Source organism: Triturus cristatus, chromosome 7, assembly GCF_964204655.1.
Source record: "Triturus cristatus chromosome 7, aTriCri1.1, whole genome shotgun sequence".
Classification (NCBI taxonomy): domain Eukaryota; kingdom Metazoa; phylum Chordata; class Amphibia; order Caudata; family Salamandridae; genus Triturus; species Triturus cristatus.
In genome coordinates this window covers 10,781,656-10,803,898 of record NC_140590.1, presented here as the reverse complement: position 1 = coordinate 10,803,898, position 22,243 = coordinate 10,781,656, and the positions used below count along the sequence as shown (strand labels likewise).

At 56.6% G+C, this 22,243-nt stretch overlaps 1 protein-coding gene across 3 annotated transcripts in view; it reads right to left on the bottom strand.

The window, feature by feature from the left end:
* Positions 1-22,243, bottom strand: part of BCAM (basal cell adhesion molecule (Lutheran blood group)) — a 444,431-nt gene that overhangs the window by 205,610 nt on the left and 216,578 nt on the right. For all 3 annotated transcript variants that reach the window (XM_085615482.1, XM_085615483.1, XM_085615484.1), the window contains exon 4: positions 2,993-3,063. In XM_085615482.1, coding sequence (XP_085471608.1) covers positions 2,993-3,063 — 71 coding nt within the window. The remainder of the gene's footprint in view (positions 1-2,992; positions 3,064-22,243) is intronic.

Sequence of the window (22,243 nt, the reverse complement as noted above, 5' to 3'; positions counted from 1 at the left end):
TTAGGTGCAGTGTTATGTGGCAGTTGGTTTGTGCTTGGAGGGCTGGACCGGCTTCCCCTAGATGGGCGGGTGAAAAGCTTTCAGGGCCACCTGGATCGCCCGCTCCTCCAGAAGATTGACCTGGTGCCTCTGCTTCACCCGAGACTTGAAGAGGGATCAGGTCTCACACTTCGAGTGGGATCTGTCTGGTTTCCTTTGGTCAGTGACGTACTTGCACTCTCTGAAGTCCTTTGGTGCACCTGGGAGCATCAGTCATAGGAATTCAAGTAATGCCAGGGGACACCTGACCCCAGACGAACATCTGTTTCTTGCAATTGTGGAACAATTTAAAGTCTGTAGTCTTTGGGGGAAACATTTTCCTACCAAACTGTCTCCCAAAAAATAGAATTATAGGGTCAGGGAGCCACCATCAAAAATTGAAAGGGCGTTTCCAGATCCATGTTGAAGGGTGCAAAAAGAATTGAAATGATGTTCACACTCGGTGGTTGCGTCTATAGACTGCTCGGTGGTTGCATCTATAGACTGCTCGGTGGTTGCATCTATAGACTGCTCGGTGGTTGCGTCCATAGACTGCTCCGTGGTGGCTTCTATAGACTGCATGTGGTTGCCTCCATAGACTGCTCCGTGGTTGTGTCTATAGACTGCTCCATGGTTGTGTCTATAGAATGCTCCGTAGTTGCGCCTATAGGCTGCTCAGTGGTTGTGCCTATAGGCTGCTCAGTGGTTGTCTCCATAGACTGCTCAGTGGTTGTCTCCATAGACTGCTCTGGGGTTGAGCCTGTAGACTGCTCTGGGGTTGAGCCTGTAGACTGCTCTGGGGTTGAGCCTGTAGACTGCTCTGTGGTTGAGCCTGTAGACTGCTCTGTGGTTGAGCCTGTAGACTGCTCTGTGGTTGAGCCTGTAGACTGCTCTGTGGTTGAGCCTGTAGACTGCTCTGTGGTTGAGCCTGTAGACTGCTCTGTGGTTGAGCCTGTAGACTGCTCTGTGGTTGAGCCTGTAGACTGCTCTGTGGTTGAGCCTGTAGACTGCTCTGTGGTTGAGCCTATAGACTGCCCTGTGGTTGAGCCTGTAGACTGCCCTGTGGTTGAGCCTGTAGACGGCTCTGTGGTTGAGCCTGTAGACGGCTCTGTGGTTGAGCCTGTAGACGGCTCTGTGGTTGAGCCTGTAGACGGCTCTGTGGTTGAGCCTGTAGACGGCTCTGTGGTTGAGCCTGTAGACTGCCTGGTGCCGTCACTTCAAGAATAGGCGCGAGGCCACCACGGAATCCAGTGCTGTCTCCGGTCAGCTCAAGGGAGCCAGGGCTGAACAGTTCCAAATCTAGCCGGGCACCTGGGGAATGAAAAGCTGAGGGGTCTTTGGGTAGAAGTCTCCATCAGAGAGAGAGTGAGAGGGATCCAGGCCCCCCTCCCTGGGGGGCAGTGGGAGCCCTGGGTCTCAGAGTGGAGACCCCTCCCTCCCTCTCTCTTCGGTGCACTAGCTCTGGAGGAGGCTGGACCCCTTCAGGATGAGAGGCGTGACCTGGGAGAGACATGGAGCACCCCGCCCTTCTAGCACCTCCCCTTGTGAGGCCGGAAGCTCTGGGTGTAAGGGGTGGAGACCCCTTTAGGATGGGAGAGGCAGGGAGCTGAGAGTCTCAGGGAAGAGACCCCCTCGGACCCCACCCCTTGTGAGAGAGGAAGCTCTGGGTGTAAAGGGCAGAGACCCCCACCCCCCAGGACTCCCCTCTTGTGAGGCCGGAAGCTCTGGGTGTAAAGGGCAGAGACCCCCACCCCCCAGGACTCCTCTTGTGAGGCAGGAAGCTTTGGGTGTAAAGGGCAGAGACCCCTTTAGGATGGGAGAGGCGTGACCTAGGAGCTTAGAGTGTCAGTGAAGAGACCCCCTCCCAGGACTCCCCTCTTGTGAGGCAGGAAGCTCTGGGTGTAAAGGGCAGAGACCCCCCCACCCCCCCCCCCCCACCCCAGGACCCCCAGGACCCCCCTCTTGTGAGGCCCGAAGCTCTGGGAGTAAAGGGCGGAGAGCCCCCCTCCCTGTCCAGTCTGTTAGCTCCGGTGGAGCCGCACAGAAAGAGACCTCCACAAGGTGCGACTTAAGGGCACGGGGACAGAAAAAGCGCTGGGGGCAAACAGGCAGCTCTGGGTATTGGGGTACGGACAACCCCTCCCTAGTCGCACCCCACAACGAAACAAAGGGAACTTGGGGAGCAGTGTAGACATTCACCCCTCTGGGTGAAAAGGGAGAGCATTGGGACGGGAGAAGAACTGGGAGACATCCCACAGGGAGCCCTGGGAACCAGGTGTAGAGACCCCCCTCCCCCACACCAGTGAACCCCCCCACACACACCAGTGATACCCCTCCCCCACACCAGTGACCACCCATACCACACCCACCAGTGACCCCCAAACACACCAGTGACCCCCCTCCCCACACCAGTGACCCCCCACCCCACCCACCACACACACCAGTGACCCCCTCCCCTACACCAGTGACCCCCCACACACACACCAGTGACCCCCTCCCCCACACCAGTGACCCCCCTCCCCACCCACCACACACACCAGTGACCCCCCCCACACACACACACCAGTGACTCCCTCTCCCACACCAGTCACCCCCCACCCAACACACACACAGCAGCGTCCCCCCCTCCCCCTGCGTAAGACAGAGGGAACTCAGGGGAGCAGAGTAAGAACCCTTTTTAACCCCCTCCCCCACCCCCGGGTGAGCATTGGGACAGAAGAGCTAGGAGAAATCCCACAGGGAGCTCTGAGAACCAGGTGTAGAGCCCCCCCCCCCACCACTAGTGCCCCAAAAACCTCTGGGTGGGGCAGACTGAGCACTGGGAGTTATACCGAGGCCTCCAGAGGATGAGCAGAGAGCTCCTGACACCCCCAGGGTTAGATACCCCCCTTCACAGGCCCCAGACTTAGGGCGGGGCAGAACGAGCTCTACATATCCCAGTTACCCCTTCACTGGGGCGGGGGGCTGCACTTACCTTGTGCACGGTGGGCCTGGTCACTGAAAGGACACTTGCGGTGAGCTCCACATCCGGCACCTCGGGGGGGTCTGCAACGAGAGACAGGGAGGACATTCAGTGGCGGCAGAGCCTCGGGAGATCAGTGCCAGCTATGTAGCGCTTCATGCCCCGCTGTGGGCTCCCATGGGCATTTTCTGATGGTTGGCACTCTACAATGGGAGTGTGGGAAGGGTCGGGGCAGTGTGTTGTATTTGTTGTGAGTGTTTTGTTTCGTGTGTGAGTGAGTGACCAGAAACGGGTTTGTCTTAGGGCACAGCGCCTAGCTGTGATATAGCGTGAGTTGGAAGAGTTAGGCGCTCTAACTAGAATTAGCTCCAGGTTATAATTCCCTCTGCAGGCCCGGTGCTAGGGTTCATGCATTATTTCGTTTTTTAGGTCTCGCCTAGCGTTGCAGCGCATGCATTGCTTGCTCGGCGTGACAGTTAGAGAGGAGATTTCTGAAGGGGGCTTGAAGCCCCGCCCCTCATTTGCATTGGCTGGCGTCACCGTTTATGCTAAATGATGGCCTGCCATTGGAAATGAGGTATTTTTGTTGCCGCCCTTTCCCCTTTTTGTCCGGCCCATCCAGACAGGATCGTCTGCTTTGCGGCTGTCGCAAAGCAATTTCTAATCTTTAGGGGGCCATCTGTTTTCACTCAGCCGCATGTTTATTTTTGCATCGCACTTTCACTTAAAGTGAAAGTGAAAGCGCGATGCAAATATAAACAAGCAGCTGCCGTCCCACAATGGCGAGCGCTTGTTTATTTTAAATTTGGGGATGGATGTTTGACTTTCTGGAGCCTCTGGAGCGTGGAAAGCCGTGGGCGCCCAGCAGCTGGCTGCGCATAGCTGGATTTCCGAGGAGCAGCTCTTTTGAGGTAATGGAAACATTGGTTGAACATGTTTTTTATTTTTTATTACTACAGAGGGGCTTGTTTGAAAACTGTAAAGAGTTGTTTCGATTACTTATAACGGGGTGATGTAAAAGCGGCTCTAGGTCTCCAACTTTGACCCCTCACACCCACTTCTCGCCGTGCTCTAGAGAGAAATGTGTTTCTTATTGTTTCCAAAACAACATATTTGTAGATCGACGCGTGTCCAGGTGCTCCGGTGAAGATGCACCTCTTTTCATTCTGGGACTTGAAATCCTTCTTGTATGACGTCATATAGAAAACTGAACCCCTGAATTTAAAGTGCTCTATCCGGACTGCTGAGCTCTTCTTACATGGATTTGTGACACTTGAGAGCTTTGCTGGATTGCCAGGGTGTTTTATGTCCGACCTGCATGTTACTGCGTAAGTCAGCGTTTCATTTCTATTGCATATGAGGGTTTCTTCGTTTGTGCCTCGAACCCGGCCTGAGGAAGGGCACTCTTTCTTTCAAAAGTGCTTCTTCTGAGAACCTCCCCGCTGTCAGTGCTTCGAGGTGAGGCTCCTTGACGTCGTAATTCGATTCCTATTTAATTGTAATTGATGTTTAAGTGGACTAGTAGTCTTATAACCAGGCGTAGCCTTGGAGTGCTCTTGCGCGCACCCTCTGCTGTCCGCTGGGATGTCCCACCAAGGGCACGCCCAGGCAGCGCCTCTCGAGGGTTGTTCGCTCGTTTTAGGCCTGCAGGCTGCATTGTTTCCTTGTCCCGTTATAGTGTCCAGCGGGGGAAGCTCTGATGGGGAGGGGGCGATGGATCACTCTGAAAACCGACCTACAGTCTTGTTTAGAGAGGAGGGAATAGGATAAACGGAATAAAACAAATACAGCCGACATCGTGGATTTCCCCCTCCCCTTTTCTGCAGTTTCATGTAGCGCGAACGGCCGGGTGCCCAAGGATTGGAGCGCTTTACACGAGCACCAGTTATTTGAAACAAGGTGATGTTATTTATGTTTTTTCCACATGGGCAGGGGGCACGGGCCTCCTTGTGGTACCCTGTTTGTGCCAGACTTGTAGATGAGTTTTATACAATAACAAATGGTTTAAAGTAATAAATAAACAATGGTTTCTGAGTAGAGCACATTTAATTACCCTCTCCACAATTATTATTTCCTGATGAATTGTATCAAAACATATTTATAATCTACATTGACAGTAGATGTACCCTTGAGGAGACAGCTTCGCCGTATGCTGAGGGAGGCGTATTGTGTCCTCAGTACCGAGAGAGTTATGTACTGCTGCATACCATGAATTTTGGCCGTGTTGATGGTTTGAGAGACTAATGTATTGACCCTGTCCTGAGGAGGCCTAAGATGTATTAAGGCTGAAACGTGGTCACGTAGACGCTTCTAAGGAGGAGTCGACGGAATCGTAGTGATTGTTTGGAATTATAGGGCGCCACGCCAGAACGACTGGGACTATTTGATTAGTTTTAAGTGTGCCATCCGGACTACCTCTTAGTGGTCCTTCCAGTACTGTAAGGAGGACACGAGTGAGAATAATTTCTTTAGGTTTATTGTGTTATACATGGATGTCTTTTTGGTTTTTGTATATAAATGCTGTGATATATGACATTTTTGTGTTTTTTTCTTCTTGGATCAGGTGCTATTGTCAATGTAGATTATAGATATGTTTTGATACAATTCATCAGGAAATAATAATTGTGGAGAGGGTAATTAAATGTGCTCTACTATGAAACCATTGTGTATTTATTCCTTTATACCATTTGGGTATACCCCTGTTGATTTTGACTTGTAGATGAGGTCACGAGGATGTTATTAGTGACGTAGAAGGGACAGGAAGGGGCTACTCGTCAGTCTAGAAGAGGGTGTGATGTGGTGGGCGGAGCATTTTGCTGTTGCCTGGCTACAGGATGACGCCAAAAACAGTTTCTAGTTTTGACGGGTGCGTTTGGGTCACATGTGCACCTGTTCTGCAGCTGCAGACGGCATTTTGGGTTGCTTCCGGGTGTCACCCCTTGTTCTCCACACCTAGCTGCCTCTATACCGCGGGTCCCATCATGCCTTTTAACGGCCCAGAAGTTAATTATGCTTGTGGACTCAAAACTCCCAGGTGATTGGTTGGTTGTGTGAGCGAGATATAACCTGACGTCACAAGCAGCGTGACAGGAGAGGATCAAATTGTGCGGTACAATTGACTACATAATGTGGCAAGGAAGGCAAAATATGTGGCATATCCGGTGACACTGTCTGGGCAAAGGTTCCACTTCATCAGAAACAGTTTAACACTGAAATGCAGAAACGGGAAAATGAAAAGTGACATCCGACGTTTGCAAACGGCCTTACAGTAAGCGGCAAGTGTCACTACATTTTAGAGCATGCCTACAACCCCCCCCCCCCCCCCCCTACCAGCGAAGTGACCCGGACCGAGGGGCGGAGTCTGATCTGTGGATGTGGTCACTCACCCCTGGGTAGAGGAGAAGGTTTTGTAGCGGGGACCCATCCCTTCCGCACTTGATTAAGGGTGCTGTCCAATACCACCCCCCTTGAGAGGCCCCTCCCAGGCCACGTTCGTCCTGAAAGAACATCACTCGGCCCCCATACTCTCTCTCCACCTGCAGCAGCCCCGCCTCTCAGTGATGACTTACTAGCAACCCCCTCACTGGGACACACTCTGCCAATCCCCGCAGGCACTGACACGCCAGACTCAGTCCTTGTGCACTGCAGACACGCCCCCTGTCCCTCGCAGGTAATGATGTCCGTCACTACAGCCCGTGGCTCCCCTAGAGGGCTTCCAGGGCCATCACACACCACAAAGCCATGGCGAAGCTTCGGACCTGCTCTGTCAGCCACGGGCTTGACAGGGGACCGTTTATTTTGGGCTACTTGTTCTCTCTTTTGACACATTTATTTCACACTGCCATCTTTTTATCGCAGCCTCTCACTTGCTCCCTTCTCTATCTCTTTTCCTTCTCTCTCGCTGTCTTTTTCTCTTTGCATTTTTTCTCTCTCTGTCTGTATCGCCCTCACTCTATCTGGCTTTCTCTCTCCATCTCTCTTTTTCGCTTTCTCGGTCTTTTCTCTCTCTCCCACACTACGTTTTACTCTGTCTGTTTTCCTCTCTGCATAACTCTGTCTTTCTCTCACTTTCTCTGTCTCGCCCTCTCGGTCACTTGCGTCTTCTTTTCAGTACACTAGGTGTGACATGTTGTGTGTGTGAGACATGGGTGTGTGTGTGTGTGCGTGCGTGTGTGTGTGTGTGTGTGTCAGTAGAATTGCAGATAGTCAATTGCAATATCGTAATTAAACATTAGCATGTTTCTTGCATATCTTATTGAGTGCTTTACGGATGAACATTTAAATTATGTTAAATACTAGATTTTTTGTGGTCTCTGAAATTTTAAATTTCAACCCTGCAGCTCTCACCTGCACAGCACCATCCCTACTTACGAGAAATGGTAAGTAACGGACACGCGCTATGCAATGCAATAGGTGTTGCTTTTGGTATTGTAAATACCAATTGATTTTAATTTTTTTTAAAGGCATTGCCATTTACAATGCCAATAGCTCCAAAATTCGCAGTTGCGAGACCTATTGCACTGTAAATGCTTGTTTTCAGTTATTTCCTAGCTGACCGCAGCTCCTGCCAGCCAAAGTGTGTGACTCGAGGCGCTACACCCTGTTCACGTCTGCACACCTTGTTCGCAGACGAACTCTGTCCTTGGAGCCCTTTGGGACCTTTGTAGGGAAACATTAAACAACTAAGTTAAGGCTTGTCAGTGTCTCAGGTTGGTCAAGGAATCTCACTCTTCAGTGGGGTCTCACTGATTCACCTGTCACTGAGTCACTCTTCAGTGGGGTCTCACTGATTCCCCTGTCACTGAGTCACTCTCTTCAGTGGCGCCTCACTGATTCCCCTGTCACTGAGTCACTCTCTACAGTGGGGTCTCACTGATTCCCCTGTCACTGAGTCACTCTCTTCAGTGGCGCCTCACTGATTCCCCAGTCACTGAGTCACTCTCTTCAGTGGGGTCGCACTGATTCCCCAGTCACTGAGTCACTCTCTTCAGCGAGACCTCACTGATTCCCCTGTCACTGAGTCGCTCTCTTCAGTGGGGTCTCACTGATTCCCCTGTCACTGAGTCACTCTCTTCAGTGGCGCCTCACTGATTCCCCAGTCACTGAGTCACTCTCTTCAGTGGGGTCGCACTGATTCCCCAGTCACTGAGTCACTCTCTTCAGTGGGGTCTCACTGATTCCCCTGTCACTGAGTCAGTCTTCAGTGGTGCCTCACTGATTCCCCAGTCACTGAGTCACTCTCTTCAGTGGCGCCTCACTGATTCCTCTGTCACAGAGTCACTCTCTTCAGTGGCGCCTCACTGATTCCCCTGTCACTGAGTCACTCTCTTCAGTGGGGTCTCACTGATTCCCCTGTCACTGAGTCAGTCTTCAGTGGCGCCTCACTGATTACTCTGTCACTGAGTCACGCTCTTCAGTGGCGCCTCACTGATTCCCCTGTCACTGAGTCACTCTCTTCAGTGGGGTCGCACTGATTCCCCAGTCACTGAGTCACTCTCTTCAGTGGGGTCTCACTGATTCCCCTGTCACTGAGTCAGTCTTCAGTGGTGCCTCACTGATTCCCCAGTCACTGAGTCACTCTCTTCAGTGGCGCCTCACTGATTCCTCTGTCACAGAGTCACTCTCTTCAGTGGCGCCTCACTGATTCCCCTGTCACTGAGTCACTCTCTTCAGTGGGGTCTCACTGATTCCCCTGTCACTGAGTCAGTCTTCAGTGGCGCCTCACTGATTCCTCTGTCACTGAGTTACTCTCTTCAGTGGCACCTCACTGATTCCCCTGTCACTGAGTCACTCTCTTCAGTGGGGTCTCACTGATTCACCTGTCACTGAGTCACTCTTCAGTGGGGTCTCACTGATTCCCCAGTCACTGAGTCACTCTCTTCAGTGGCGCCCACTGATTCCCCTGTCACTGAGTCACTCTCTTCAGTGGCGTCTCACTGATTCCCCTGTCAATGAGTCACTCTCTTCAGTGGGGCCTCACTGATTACCCTGTCACTGAGTCAGTCTTCAGTGGCGCCTCACTGATTCCTCTGTCACTGAGTCACTCTCTTCAGTGGCACCTCACTGATTCCCCTGTCACTGAGTCACTCTCTTCAGCGGGGTCTCACTGATTCCCCTGTCACTGAGTCACTCTCTTCAGTGGGGTCTCACTGATTCACCTGTCACTGAGTCACTCTCTTCAGTGGGGTCTCACTGATTACCCAGTCACTGAGTCACTCTCTTTAGTGGCGCCCACTGATTCCCCTGTCACTGAGTCACTCTCTTCAGTGGCGTCTCACTGATTCCCCTGTCACTGAGTCACACTCTTCAGTTGGGTCTCACTGATTCCCCTGTCACTGAGTCACTCTCTTCAGTGGGGTCTCACTGATTCCCCTGTCACTGAGTCGCTCTCTTCAGTGGGGTCTCACTGATTCCCCTGTCACTGAGTCACTCTCTTCAGTGGCGCCTCACTGATCCACTTGTCACTGAGTCACTCTCTTCAGTGGCGCCTCACTGATTTCCCTGTCACTGAGTCACTCTCTTCAGTGGCGCCTCACTGATTCCCCTGCCACTGAGTAACTCTCTTCAGCGGGGTCTCACTTATTCCCCTGTCACTGAGTCACTCTCTTCAGCGAGACCTCACTGATTCCCCTGTCACTGAGTCACTCTCTTCAGTGGGGTCTCACTGATTCCCCTGTCACTGAGTCACTCTCTTCAGTGGGGTCTCACTGATTCCCCTGTCACTGAACACTTTAATGAGAATCACTGAGTCGCAGTGACATCGGCTTCACAGACACACTGAGCCCCCACACTGGTTCAGACCGTCTTCCCAGGCACCGTTTCTGGGTCATTTGTGAACCCCTGTTTATACAACAGCATGGTCCAGGCCCTCTGTGGGGGAGGCGGGGGCCGAATGGGCAGCCCCCCCCCCTCCAATCCCCCGCGTTAGTTCTCCTCTCATGCCCACACTTGTGAATGGCTGAGGGGGAGGGGGGTGTAGACAAGAAAGGATGGGGGCACTGAGGGCTGGAGGAGGGGGGAGGTCCCGATGGAAGCCGCGCAGAGCCAGGCAGGCCTCCGACAAAAGACTGCCAGCAGAGCCCCCCAGCCCCTCCCAGAGGGTGCAGAGAAAGAAGCCTTTAATAAGCTCTCTGGGGGTGGGGCAGGGGGTAAGACGAGAATCTCTTTCAAGTCCCTCCGGAGGCCCGACCCTGGCACTGGCGCCACCTGCGCCCACCTGGCCCCGCCTGCCGCCATCTGCGCCCACCTACCTCGCCTGGCGCCACCTGCGCCCACCTGTGCCCACCTGCCCCGCCTGGCGCCACCTGTGCCCACCTGTCCTGCCCCGCCCGGCACAGGCACCACCTTCCCCACCCGGCACCGGCACCACCTGCCCTGCCTGGCACCGGCACCCCCTGCCCCCGCCTGGCACCGGCACCACCTGCCCCCGTCTGCCCCGCCTGGCACAGGAGCCACATGCCCCCTTCTGGCACCGGCACCACCTGATCTCACCTCCTGCCCCCAACTCCCCCGCCTGGCACCCGCGTCCACGTTTACGGTTTTCGATGCCTTTGTTCTTGCGGTTGGCACCGAGGGTGTGTTCAGGGAAAGAAAACAAGCGACCCTTTACCTGCGTAGCACTGCTCACCTCCATCTCATGCCATGCTCAGCCTCTTCAACTGCTGCCGTCTGCCCCGCCCCCAGCCCTCCCTTGCCAACTCCCTCACCCACACCCTCTTCAAAAGTGCACTTCCTTTCAAAACACTCGACATTCCGGCCACCGTCCACAACACCAGGCTCCTGTAACTCACACCCTCCCCCCTTCACCCCCAAAACCCTGTACCCTTTCTTATAAAAACCCAGCAGATGCCTGCCAGCTTCCACACACCCGCTCTCTGCAAACCCTTCAGACACATGTTACAGTCCACCCCACACTCCCCCTCCCCAGCCCATTCAGACACCCATAGCCTCCCCCCCACCCAGGGCCTTCCTTTCCAGGCCCCTTGTTGGAGCCGGCCTCGTGGCGTGGTCCTGTTCCCCCTCGCCAAGCCGCACGAGGTCTCCTGCACCTCGGGGCTCCTCCATTTTGGATTGTACGTGACTCTGCGCACCAGCCTACGTGACCCCGCTCAACCCGGCCTCGGCCCCAGCAAGCCCCGACATCCAGGCACCAACAACTGGCCAGGGGGTACCACGTGAACACTTCCCCACTCCCGGCGGAGGGCAGTATCGATGGGACCCCCAACCGTCCTCCCACACCTAGGTGCGATCGCCCCACAGCTCTCCTGGGCCTGGCGCCTCTCCTGCTGAGCATCTGGCCGCTCCCGACCCGGCCTCTCCGCCCCCCCGGGCGCAAGGGTCCGGACATCAAAGGGCTCCAGACCTATATCTGGGGCGACCTTGCAACAGGACAGCAGTTGTATCCTGGAGTCAAGAGCCCTTCTGATCGGATCGCGGCTGACCCTACGGAGAAAGACTCATCCTGGAACCACGCTCTGAGCCCTGCTGACTACGTCGCGGCTCCACCGTGCTTAAAGACCTTCACGAACCTTTGGGGCCCTGCTGACGCTGTCGCGGCCCGACCTTGTTGAACTTGCCATCAGAGCCCGGCTGACCTCGTCGCGGCTCGACCGAAGCGGACCTACCACCGGAGCCCTGCTGACTGTGTCGCGGCTCGACCCAAGCGGAACTACCACCCGAGCCCTGCAGACACCGTCGCGGCTCTCCACGTCCGAGCTGCTTTGAGACCAGCACCTGCCGCTCCGGTCCCCGGAGCCACCTTCGGCCTAGCGCAAGGTCTGGCGCAGAGCTTCCCCGTACCCGGCTGGTACTAAGACTGTCCCGCTACCCGGTCCCTACAAAGACATTGAGACTCTTCCTGGATCTCTCGATCCCCCTGTAAATATTTCGAATGTGCTACGGTTGTTAAAGTACCTAGATAAGCAACTGATACGGCGTCCTGTGTGGTGGTGTTACTGGGCCTAGTACGGTCATAGGAGAAAGACCTCTCCTAGGAGGCTTCTCAGCGGCGCTCGGCTATAACTTTGTGGTAGGAAGGTGCCCCGGAGTGGTCCCCCTGACTCCCCGGTGGTCCTCCCTCCAACATTTGGTGGCCAGCGACGGGATCCGAGCCAGACGCAATCGTACAGGCAAGTAACGCACCCGCTGCCTAACCAGACGGAAAAAGAAAGAGAACCATGAGCAGCCAAGAAACAACCGTGGCCGCAACCTTCCAGCAAGAAAGGTTGGAAGAATACACCCACAAAGAATTGAAACAATTCTGCAAGGACAAAGGGATCCCAACCACAGGATTGGGCACCAAGGAAGAAATGCAGAAAGCCCTGAAAGCCTGGGCAGAATCCGAGGCCACTCCACCCCAAGGCGAAGGGACCTCGGCCCGGGACGAAAACCTGCCGCCGACCATGACCCCGGCAGATGGGGGGGCGAAGCATCCCGGAAGCCGGCCTATCCCACGAAGAAATCCGAGAACGGGAGAGGGTCCGGACACACGAATTGGAACTCGCACGACTCCGGCTGGACGGTGAACTCCTGCTGGCGGAGAAAAAGTTGGCCTTGGAGCAACTATGGCTGCAGGAGGAAATCGAAGAAAAGAAACGGCATCGAGAACTAGAAGAGAAACAGCTAACCCTCGAGCACGAGAGGGGCCTCAAGGAACTCGAACTGAAATCCAAAACGGGGGAGACCAGCACCCCCGGATCCCGGGATGCTCTGCCACTGACCGAGCCAAAGGTTCATATCCCCAAGGATGTTGTCAAGGAGTACTATAAAAACGACGACATCCAGCAATGGTTCCGAGCATACGAGGTAGCCATGACCTCCCATCGGGTACCCCGGAAGGATTGGGGTGCCGGCCTATGGGGGAGGTTCCTCAGCTAGGGCCGGGATACCCTGCTGCAACTCCCCGACGCGGTGATGACCTCGTACGACCACATGAAAGAGGCCCTACTCACCCGCTACGGACTATCAGCCGAGATGTACCGGCAGCGCTTCCGGGACTGCAAGAAGCTCCCCGGTACCACATGGGTCGAATACGTGGACTTCTTCAGCAGAGCCTTTGAAGGGTGGATAAGAGGGAGCAAGGTCACCTCGTACAACAAACTGTTCGACCTCATTGTCTGGGAGCACCTCGCCAACAACTGCTTTGTCGAACTAAGGCAACACCTCCTTGACAGCAAACTGACCGAACCCCGGAAGCTCGCCGCCGAAGCCGACCGATGGGTCAACACCCGGGTCCCCCGGAACCCCGTGGGGGACTACCAACGGAGTACCACGGGACCTCCTCGCCAGCAGGGTGGAGGAGGAGGGTCCCACCGCAGTCGAGAATTCCCGGCCGGGCCGCCCAGACGCCCGCCACGAGGCCAAGCCGCCAACCACACGTCCCCGACCCTGGTCCGTAGGGGGACCCCCATCGCCAGGCCTGGACCCCGACCAACAGTGACCTGCTTCGGCTGCCAACAGACAGGCCACTATGCGAGCGACCCGGCCTGCCTCGTGAACCGACGAAACGGGACCGCTGGGCCCCCTCCCCAACAAATAGCCGCCGCAGCCCTGGGGGAAGGAGAGGAAGAGGAGGAAAACCGCGACGTCGGGTCCCCCGAGTGGGAACCGGCTGCCATGTCACTCGTATGCCTGGGCACCCGAGAAATGGTGCCCCGAGCCCCCATCCTGAGCAACACCCAGAAGTACCAGCAGTGGGTCACCATCAATGGGCAACGGGCCGAAGCCCTCCGGGACACTGGGGCCACTGTGACCGCTGTCCGCTGCCACCTGGTGACCCCCGAACAGATCCTGCCGCATGTCCTATGCCCTGTCCGGACCGCGGACAACACCGAAAGCATGTGCCGGATGGCCCGGATCCCCTTCGAGTGGGGAGGAGTGTCAGGCACCCTGAAAGTAACTGTCCGCGACGACGCTCCAGTGGACTGCCTCCTGGGGAACAACCTGGAGAGCTCCCCCTGGGCCCAGGTGGAGCGCCGAGAGCATCTGGGGATGCTAGGGCTGCCCGAATGGGCCTGCGCCTCCACCCGGTCCATGACCGCCCAACCAGCCGCTGCAGCGGCCCCCGTCGAGCCTGCGGGTCCAGAACTGCCACCCTCCTCCGGCACGGAGGAGCCTGACGATGAGGCCGGGCCGTCCGAACTTTCCCCCGACGAGGCCGCCTCACTCAGCGAGATCCCCGAGCTGGCCCAGTGGCGCCACGACGGGGGCCCCACCTGCGAACAGTTCCAACAAGAACAGAAGGCCTGCCCGTCCCTCGAGGGGGCCCGACAGCAAGCGGCCGCCCAGGCCACGGGGGACCCCACGGGAACCCCCTGGATCTATTGGGACAATGACTTGTTATATAGCGAACAGAAAGTCGCCGAACTAGGAGCCGGCCGTGTGTTGGTGGTTCCCCTCCGATTCCGAGAGTTCCTCCTGAACCTGGCGCATGACGTGCCCCTCGCCGGACACCTCGGGCGAGACAAGACCTACAGCCGCTTGGTGACCCATTTCTATTGGCCCCGAATGCGGAGAGATGTGGACCACCACTGCCGGTCCTGCCAGACCTGCCAAGCCAGCGGGAAGACTGGGGGTCGAGTCAAGGCCCCCCTCCAACCATTTCCAGCCGTCCACACCCCGTTCGAACGGGTAGGGATCGACATCGTGGGGCCCCTCGACCCCCGAACCGCCCTGGGCCACCGCTTCATCCTGGTACTGGTCGACCACGCCACCCGATACCCAGAGGCCATCCCCCTCCGAACTGTGACAGCTCCAGTGGTGGGCAGGGCCCTGATGGGCATCTTCTCCAGGGTGGGGTTCCCCCGAGAAGTGGTGAGCGACAGGGGTACTAACTTCATCTCGAAATACATGAGATCCCTCTGGCAACAATGTGGGGTCACCTACAAGTTCACCACCCCTTACCACCCCCAGGGGAACGGACTGGTCGAGCGGTTCAACAGAACCTTGAAGGGAATGATCAAGGGCCTGGAAGAGCCCCTGAGGAGGAGATGGGACGTCCTGCTGCCATGCCTCCTGTTCGCCTATCGAGAGGTTCCACAGAAATCCCTGGGCTTCAGCCCCTTCGAACTGTTGTATGGGCACCCCGTCCGAGGGCCCCTCAGCCTGGTCAAAGAGGGCTGGGAGGCGAGCGTCCAAGATGCCCCCCGACGTCTACAGGTACCTCTTGACCCTGCGGAACCAGACTCGGAAGTTCCGGGCCCTGGCAGAAGCCAACCTCGAAGCCAGCCAACAAGACATGAAACGCTGGTATGACGAAAATGCCTCGACCATCGAGTTCGAGCCGGGCCAGCAAGTCTGGGTCATGTCGCCCGTGGACCCCTGCGCCCTTCAGGACAAATGGACCGGGCCCTTCAAGGTGGTTGAGAAGAAGAGCCCCGTCACCTACTTGGTCGACATGGAGTCCCCAAGGAACCCCCTCCGGGTCCTACACGCCAACCGGCTCAAACCCCACTTTGCCCGAACCGAACTAAGTCTGCTGCTGGCTACCGACGATGGGGGCGAAAGCGTTTCCAAGCCCCTACCCGACCCCCTGGGGTCCTCGGACCAAGACGGCTCCCTGGAGGGCGTCAACCTCTCCACCACCCTGACCCCAGAACAGCGCCATGACTGCCAGCAGCTGCTGCAACCCTTCGCTGCCCTCTTCTCTCTCACGCCCGGTGTGACCCCCTGGTGCGTCCACGAAGTGGATACCGGGGACAGCCCCTCTGTGCGACACCGCGCCTAGAGTGCCCGACCGGGTCCGAGCCTGCATACAAACGGAGGTCTCCAAGATGCTCGCCCTCGGAGTCATCGAGCCATCCGACAGCCCGTGGGCCAGCCCTGTGGTCTTGGTGCCGAAGGCCGCCGCCCCCGGCACCCCCCCCGAAACTCAGATTTTGTGTGGACTACAGGGACCTAAACGCAGTCACCAAGACCGATGCCCACCCCCTGCCACGGGCAGACGAGCTGATCGACCGCTTAGGGGCCGCCCGCTACCTAAGCACTTTTGATCTCACCGCTGGGTACTGGCAGATCAGGCTCACCCCCGGCGCCCAGGAACGATCCGCCTTCTCCACCCCCGACGGACACTACCACTTTCAGGTGATGCCCTTCGGTATGAAGAACGCCCCAGCGACCTTCCAGAGACTGGTGAACAAGGTCCTGGCCGTACTAGAAGCCTTCAGTGCGGCCTACTTAGACGACATTGCAGTCTTCAGCTACCACTGGGCCGCGCACCTAGGACACCTCAGAGAAGTCCTGGCCGCTCTCCAAAGGGCAGGGCTCACGATTAAGGCCAGCAAGTGCCAGATCGGTCAAGGATCAGTGACCTATCTGGGCCATCAGGTGGGGAGTGGCCAGGTGGCGCCCCTCCAGTTGAAGGGCGATGCCATCCAGGGGTGGGAGCCCCCGGCCACCCAAACAGCTGTCCGGGCCTTCTTAGGCCTCACAGGCTACTACCGGCGATTTATCAAAGACTATGGCAGTATTGTGGGCCCCCTCACGGAGCTCACTTCCAAAAAGCAGCCCAAGACGGTGCACTGGACAACCCGCTGTCAGACCGCTTTTGAAACCCTCAAGGCGGCAATGTGCGCTGCCCCTGTACTACAGGCCCCTGACTATGGCAAGGAATTCGTGGTCCAGACAGATGCCTCGGAGTACGGGGTTGGGGCGGTCCTCTCCCAGATGGACACCGAGGGCCTCGACAGACCTGTGGCCTTCATCAGCCGCCGACTGCTGCCCCGAGAACAGAGGTGGAGCACCATCGAGCGGGAGGCCTTCGCCGTGGTATGGGTTCTCAAAAAGCTCCGGCCCTACCTTTTCGGCACCCACTTCAGAGTCCAGACTGACCACCGGCCCCTGCGGTGGCTAATGCAGATGCGGGGCGAGAACCCCAAATTGTTGCGATGGTCCATCTCGCTGCAAGGGATGGACTTCACCGTAGAGCACCGGCCCGGCAACGACCACGCCAATGCCGACGGCCTATCCAGATTCTTCCGCCTCGGCGAGGAGAACCCCCAAGGAGATGGGTGACTCTCCCTGCCTTCAGCTGGGGGGGACGCTTGTTGGAGCCGGCCTCGTGGCGTGGTCCTGTTCCCCCTCGCCAAGCCGCACGAGGTCTCCTGCACCTCGGGGCTCCTCCATTTTGGATTCTACGTGACTCTGCGCACCAGCCTACGTGACCCCGCTCAACCCGGCCTCGGCCCCAGCAAGCCCCGACATCCAGGCACCAACAACTGGCCAGGGGGTACCACGTGAACACTTCCCCACTCCCGGCGGAGGACAGTATCGATGGGACCCCCAACCGTCCTCCCACACCTAGGTGCGATCGCCCCATAGCTCTCCTGGGCGTGGCGCCTCTCCTGCTGAGCGTCTGGCCGCTCCCGACCCGGCCTCTCCGCCCCACCGGGCGCAAGGGTCCGGACATCAAAGGGCTCCAGACCTATATCTGGGGCGACCCTGCAACAGGACAGCAGTTGTATCCCGGAGTCAAGAGCCCTGCTGATCGGATCGCGGCTGACCCTACGGAGAAAGACTCATCCTGGAACCACGCTCTGAACCCTGCTGACTACGTCGCGGCTCCACCGTGCTTAAAGACCTTCACGAACCTTTGGGGCCCTGCTGACGCTGTCGCGGCCCGACCTTGTTGAACTTGCCATCAGAGCCCAACTGACCTCGTCGCGGCTCGACCGAAGCGGACCTACCACCGGAGCCCTGCTGACTGTGTCGCGACTCGACCCAAGCGGAACTACCACCCGAGCTCTGCAGACACCGTCGCGGCTCTCCACGTCCGAGCTGCTTTGAGACCAGCACCTGCCGCTCCGGTCCCCGGAGCCACCTTCGGCCTAACGCAAGGTCTGGCGCAGAGCTTCCCCGTACCCGGCTGGTACTAAGACTGTCCCGCTACCCGGTCCCTACAAAGACATTGAGACTCTTCCTGGATCTCTCGATCCCCCTGTAAATATTTCGAATGTGCTACTATTGATAAAGTACCTAGATAAGCAACTGATACGGCGTCCTGTGTGGTGGTGTTACTGGGCCTAGTACGATCATAGGAGAAAGACCTCTCCTAGGAGGCTTCTCAGCGGCGCTCGGCTATAACTTTGCGGTAGAAAGGTGCCCCGGAGTGGTCCCCCTGACTCCCCGGTTGTCCTCCCTCCAACACCCTTCACTTACTGCCACCCGCCCCATAACTTCCTTTTAAAGTGCTCCCCCTATAGCCCCTTATGCAGCACTCCCAGCTCTCCCCCACATCCCCCCGAAGGCACGTGACCTTGGAACATGTACAGCAAACACTCAGGCCAGGGGGTACCGCAGTGGCTGAACTTCCCCAAACCAGGCAAGCTGCAGAGGCCCTGCTGAAAGGAGGAGCAAGAGAGAAAAGGCTGGAGAGTCCCAGAGAGACCCTGGACATGGACAGAGAAGGTCCCAGGGCAGAGACCCTGGACATGGACAGAGAAAGTCCCAGAGCAGAGACCCTGGACATGGACAGAGAAGGTCCCAGAGCAGAGACCCTGGACATGGACAGAGAAGGTCCCAGAGCAGACACCCTGGACATGGCAGACATGGACAAAGAAGGTCCCAGGGCAGAGACCATGGACATGGACAGAGAAGGTCCCAGGGCAGAGACCCTGGACATGGACAGAGAAGGTCCCAGAGCAGAGACCCTGGACATGGACAGAGAAGGTCCCAGAGCCGAGATCCTGGACATGACAGACCTGGACAGAGAAGGTCCCAGGGCAGAGACCCTGGACATGGACAGAGAAGGTCCCAGCGCAGAGACCCTGAACATGGAAAGAGAAGGTCCCAGAGCAGAGAGATCCTGGACATGGCGGGCATGGACAGAGAAGGTCCCGGAGCAGAGAGACCCTGGACATTGACAGAGAAGGTCCCAGGGCAGAGACCCTGGACATGGACAGAGAAGGTCCCAGAGCAGAGATGCTGGACATGGCGGACCTGGACAGAGAAGGTCCCAGAGCAGAGATGCTGGACATGGCGGACATGGGCAGAGAAGGTCCCAGAGCAGAGATCCTGGAAATGACAGACCTGGACAGAGAAGGTCCCAGGGCAGAGGACACGGACATGGAAAGAGAAGGTCCCAGAGCAGAGACCCTGGACATGGCGGACCTGGACAGAGAATGTCCCAGAGCAGAGACACCCTGGACATGGCAGACATGGACAGAGAAGGTCCAGGAGCAGAGAGATCCTGGCCATGACGGACATGGATCGAGAAGGTCCCAGAGCAGAGAGATCCTGGACATGACGGACATGGACCGAGAAGGTCCCAGAGCAGAGATGCTGGACATGGCGGACATGGACAGAGAAGGTCCCAGAGCAGACACCTTGGACATGGCAGACATGGACAGAGAAGGTCCCAGGACAGAGACCCTGGACATGGACCGAGAAGGTCCCAGAGCAGAGATCCTGGACATAGACCGAGAAGGACCCAGAGCAGAGAGATCCTGGACATGGGGGACATGCTGAATGCTCCTTAGCTACAACTTTCTTAATCAATGTAAGGTGAAAAGGAGGCAGTTGTTGAGAAGAAAGTTGTCTACATATCAGTAAGTAGATAGGAGGCCAGTCCAGACTCCTAGTTATGGAGACCTAGTCCAGTAGACAAAGAGATGTTCAAAAGGCCCATTGAATGATTCTCTAGTTCACCTTTGACCCGCACTTTACCCTCTCCATGGACACTTAGCCGTCCCAAGAACCAGGAAGCCAGCACTACACAGAAAAGTAGACCATGGCAAACAGATATCCCGACCATAATAGTGTAGGGCCAGTGATTCGAAGGGATGGAGCCTGGTTTATGTATTAACAGAGGCCCCTCTACCATCAGCTGCCCTCATATTTCATTAACAAAGGCTCTCCACAGAATCAGCTACCATCTCATTTCACTAAAAGAGGTCCCTCCAGAATCAGCTGCCCTCATATTTCATTAACAAAGGCTCTCTCCAGAATCAGCTACCATCTGATTTCACTAAAAGAGGTCCCTCCAGAATCAGCTGCCCTCATATTTCATTAACAAAGGCTCTCTCCAGAATCAGCTACCATCTCATTTCACTAAAAGAGGTCCCTCCAGAATCAGCTGCCCTCATATTTCATTAACAAAGGCTCTCTCCAGAATCAGCTACCATCTCATTTCACTAAAAGAGGTCCCTCCAGAATCAGCTGCCCTCATATTTCATTAACAAAGGCTCTCCACAGAATCAGCTACCATCTCATTTCACTAAAAGAGGTCCCTCCAGAATCAGCTGCCCTCATATTTCATTAACAGAAGGTTCCTGCTCTCATAAAACCTGTGCTGCCCTCGTATTTCACACACCGACTGCTTCTCCTCTACAGAACCCTGCTGCCCTCATAATCAATCAATGAACACACTATGTCTGCCCTCAATAATCTGGGACACAGGGGGAGGGGGAGGGTGGCTTGGCCCCAGCCACGATGGCAGCGTAAAGCAAGAGCTCCCCAGCAGCCACCACGACCGCCCAACATGTCCATCATAAATCCAGCAGATGGGTTGACACAAACCGGACATGCAGAGTTGCAGAGGAGGAATCTCGATTTTGGTGTCAGACAGTTGAATCCGCGACCCGGAACACGCGAGGGAGAAGGCGGCAGGAACCAAGCGGCTGGAGACGTCGGAAGGCTGCACAAGCGTCTGGCAGCGTCTCGCGCCAAAGGTGAGCCACGCACCTCTGACCAACAGCAGGTTGGGTGATTGGGTGGAGGTGTACACCCGTCGGACTCGTCCGCAGACATCCTTTGCCAGATCACCGTCCCAGCCTTGGGCGAGGAACAAAGTCGGAGGGCGGGATGCGTGTCAGTGAAGAGGCCGCAGCTAGCAGGAGGAGGTGGCTGCACTGCATAAGACCAGGGGGAGAGGCCCCTGATATTGGGCAGCAGGCTAAAAAACGTGCCACCCCGGGGGACAAGTAAAGGTGAGACCGGCGGGAGTTGGGACCCTCTTGTTGGCCTGAACCCAAACCGCCAGCCCAGCTCATATGGTGGAGGGGCCTTCTATGTTGGTACTCGGCAAGACCCTAGGGGCAGGAGCGATACCGTGGAAGGGACCCCTCTGCAGCTAAAGCAATGCTGAGGGGAATCTCAGGGAGGTGACCCCCATTACCAGGAAGTGGGGAGGTTTAGGCCCCCCCCAGAGCGACACAGGAGGTGACCAGGGCAGAAATCCAGGATAGGTCACAAAGAAACCAGCCTATCGGTGTGGACTGGGGGGAGCGCCCTGAATAAAGAAGGCGGGGAGAGACCCTCACTGTCGCCTCACACAGAGATTGAATAAGCGCATAGAGATTGGGGCAATAGTGAAGACTGAACCATTGTGTACTGTTGGACTTGGCCCTTTTTCCCGAAATTTTTCGCTTTTCGGGGAAACTAAATGATATGAATGCTGTATGAATGTGTGCAGACTGAGTTTCCCCATTTTAAAAATATAACTTAAAATGGATGCCAAAGCTGTGTGGTTGCGCTGTTTGACTGAGCTAGGTTGACAGTCTAGGCGTTATTTCCCAGCAGCCCCAGCTTTTGGAGGGAAGCCTGGCACCCAGGGTGCTCTACCCCTCCCCCTAGGCCAGTTAGAGCCAGTTTCCCCAGACGCTTCTAGAAGCTTCTGGCACTGTCTGGAAGGGGGGGTGAGGGGCGTCTAAAGGGCGGAGCTGGGTTGCCATGCCGTCAGTCAGAGGGTGGACTAGGGAGAGAGGGGACCTGCTGCCAGGGGTTACCGCCACATGGGCCTGTGTGCTGGGCCCTGAGCCTACCTACCCACCCCCCCCTACTGTCCACAGGGCGAGGGAAAGATATAGTTGGGGCAACGCAAACCTGGAGGAGCCCTTGCAGGAGTTTTAGGCGGTAGGATCAGTCAGGGACCTATGCCTCTGAAGGTGACAGGGTTTAGGCGCTGCCCTTTAAGTGAGTGAGGGATCCTGAACTACCCACTGATCCGGCCCGGCGAGAGGAGAATCCAGGGACGACAGGCAGAGACTAATTAGTCCACCTTCAGCCACCAACGCAACTTCCCCCCCTCAAGAAACCCTCAAACAAGGGGCAGGAACCGGAGAGCGCTATTCAGAAGCTGCCCCTGGAAGGAGAGCGCTATTCACAAGCTGCCCCTGGAAGGAGAGCGCTGGATTTGGTGAGCGCTATCTTTGAAGTGACTGTGCACTGCCCCTAAAGCTGGTGGGACCGCCTAGCGCCTGCAAAGCGCTATACCTCGTGGCCCAAAGGAGGTGAGGAGCGTGTGGCCAGGGGGAGCTGGGCGCTGAAATC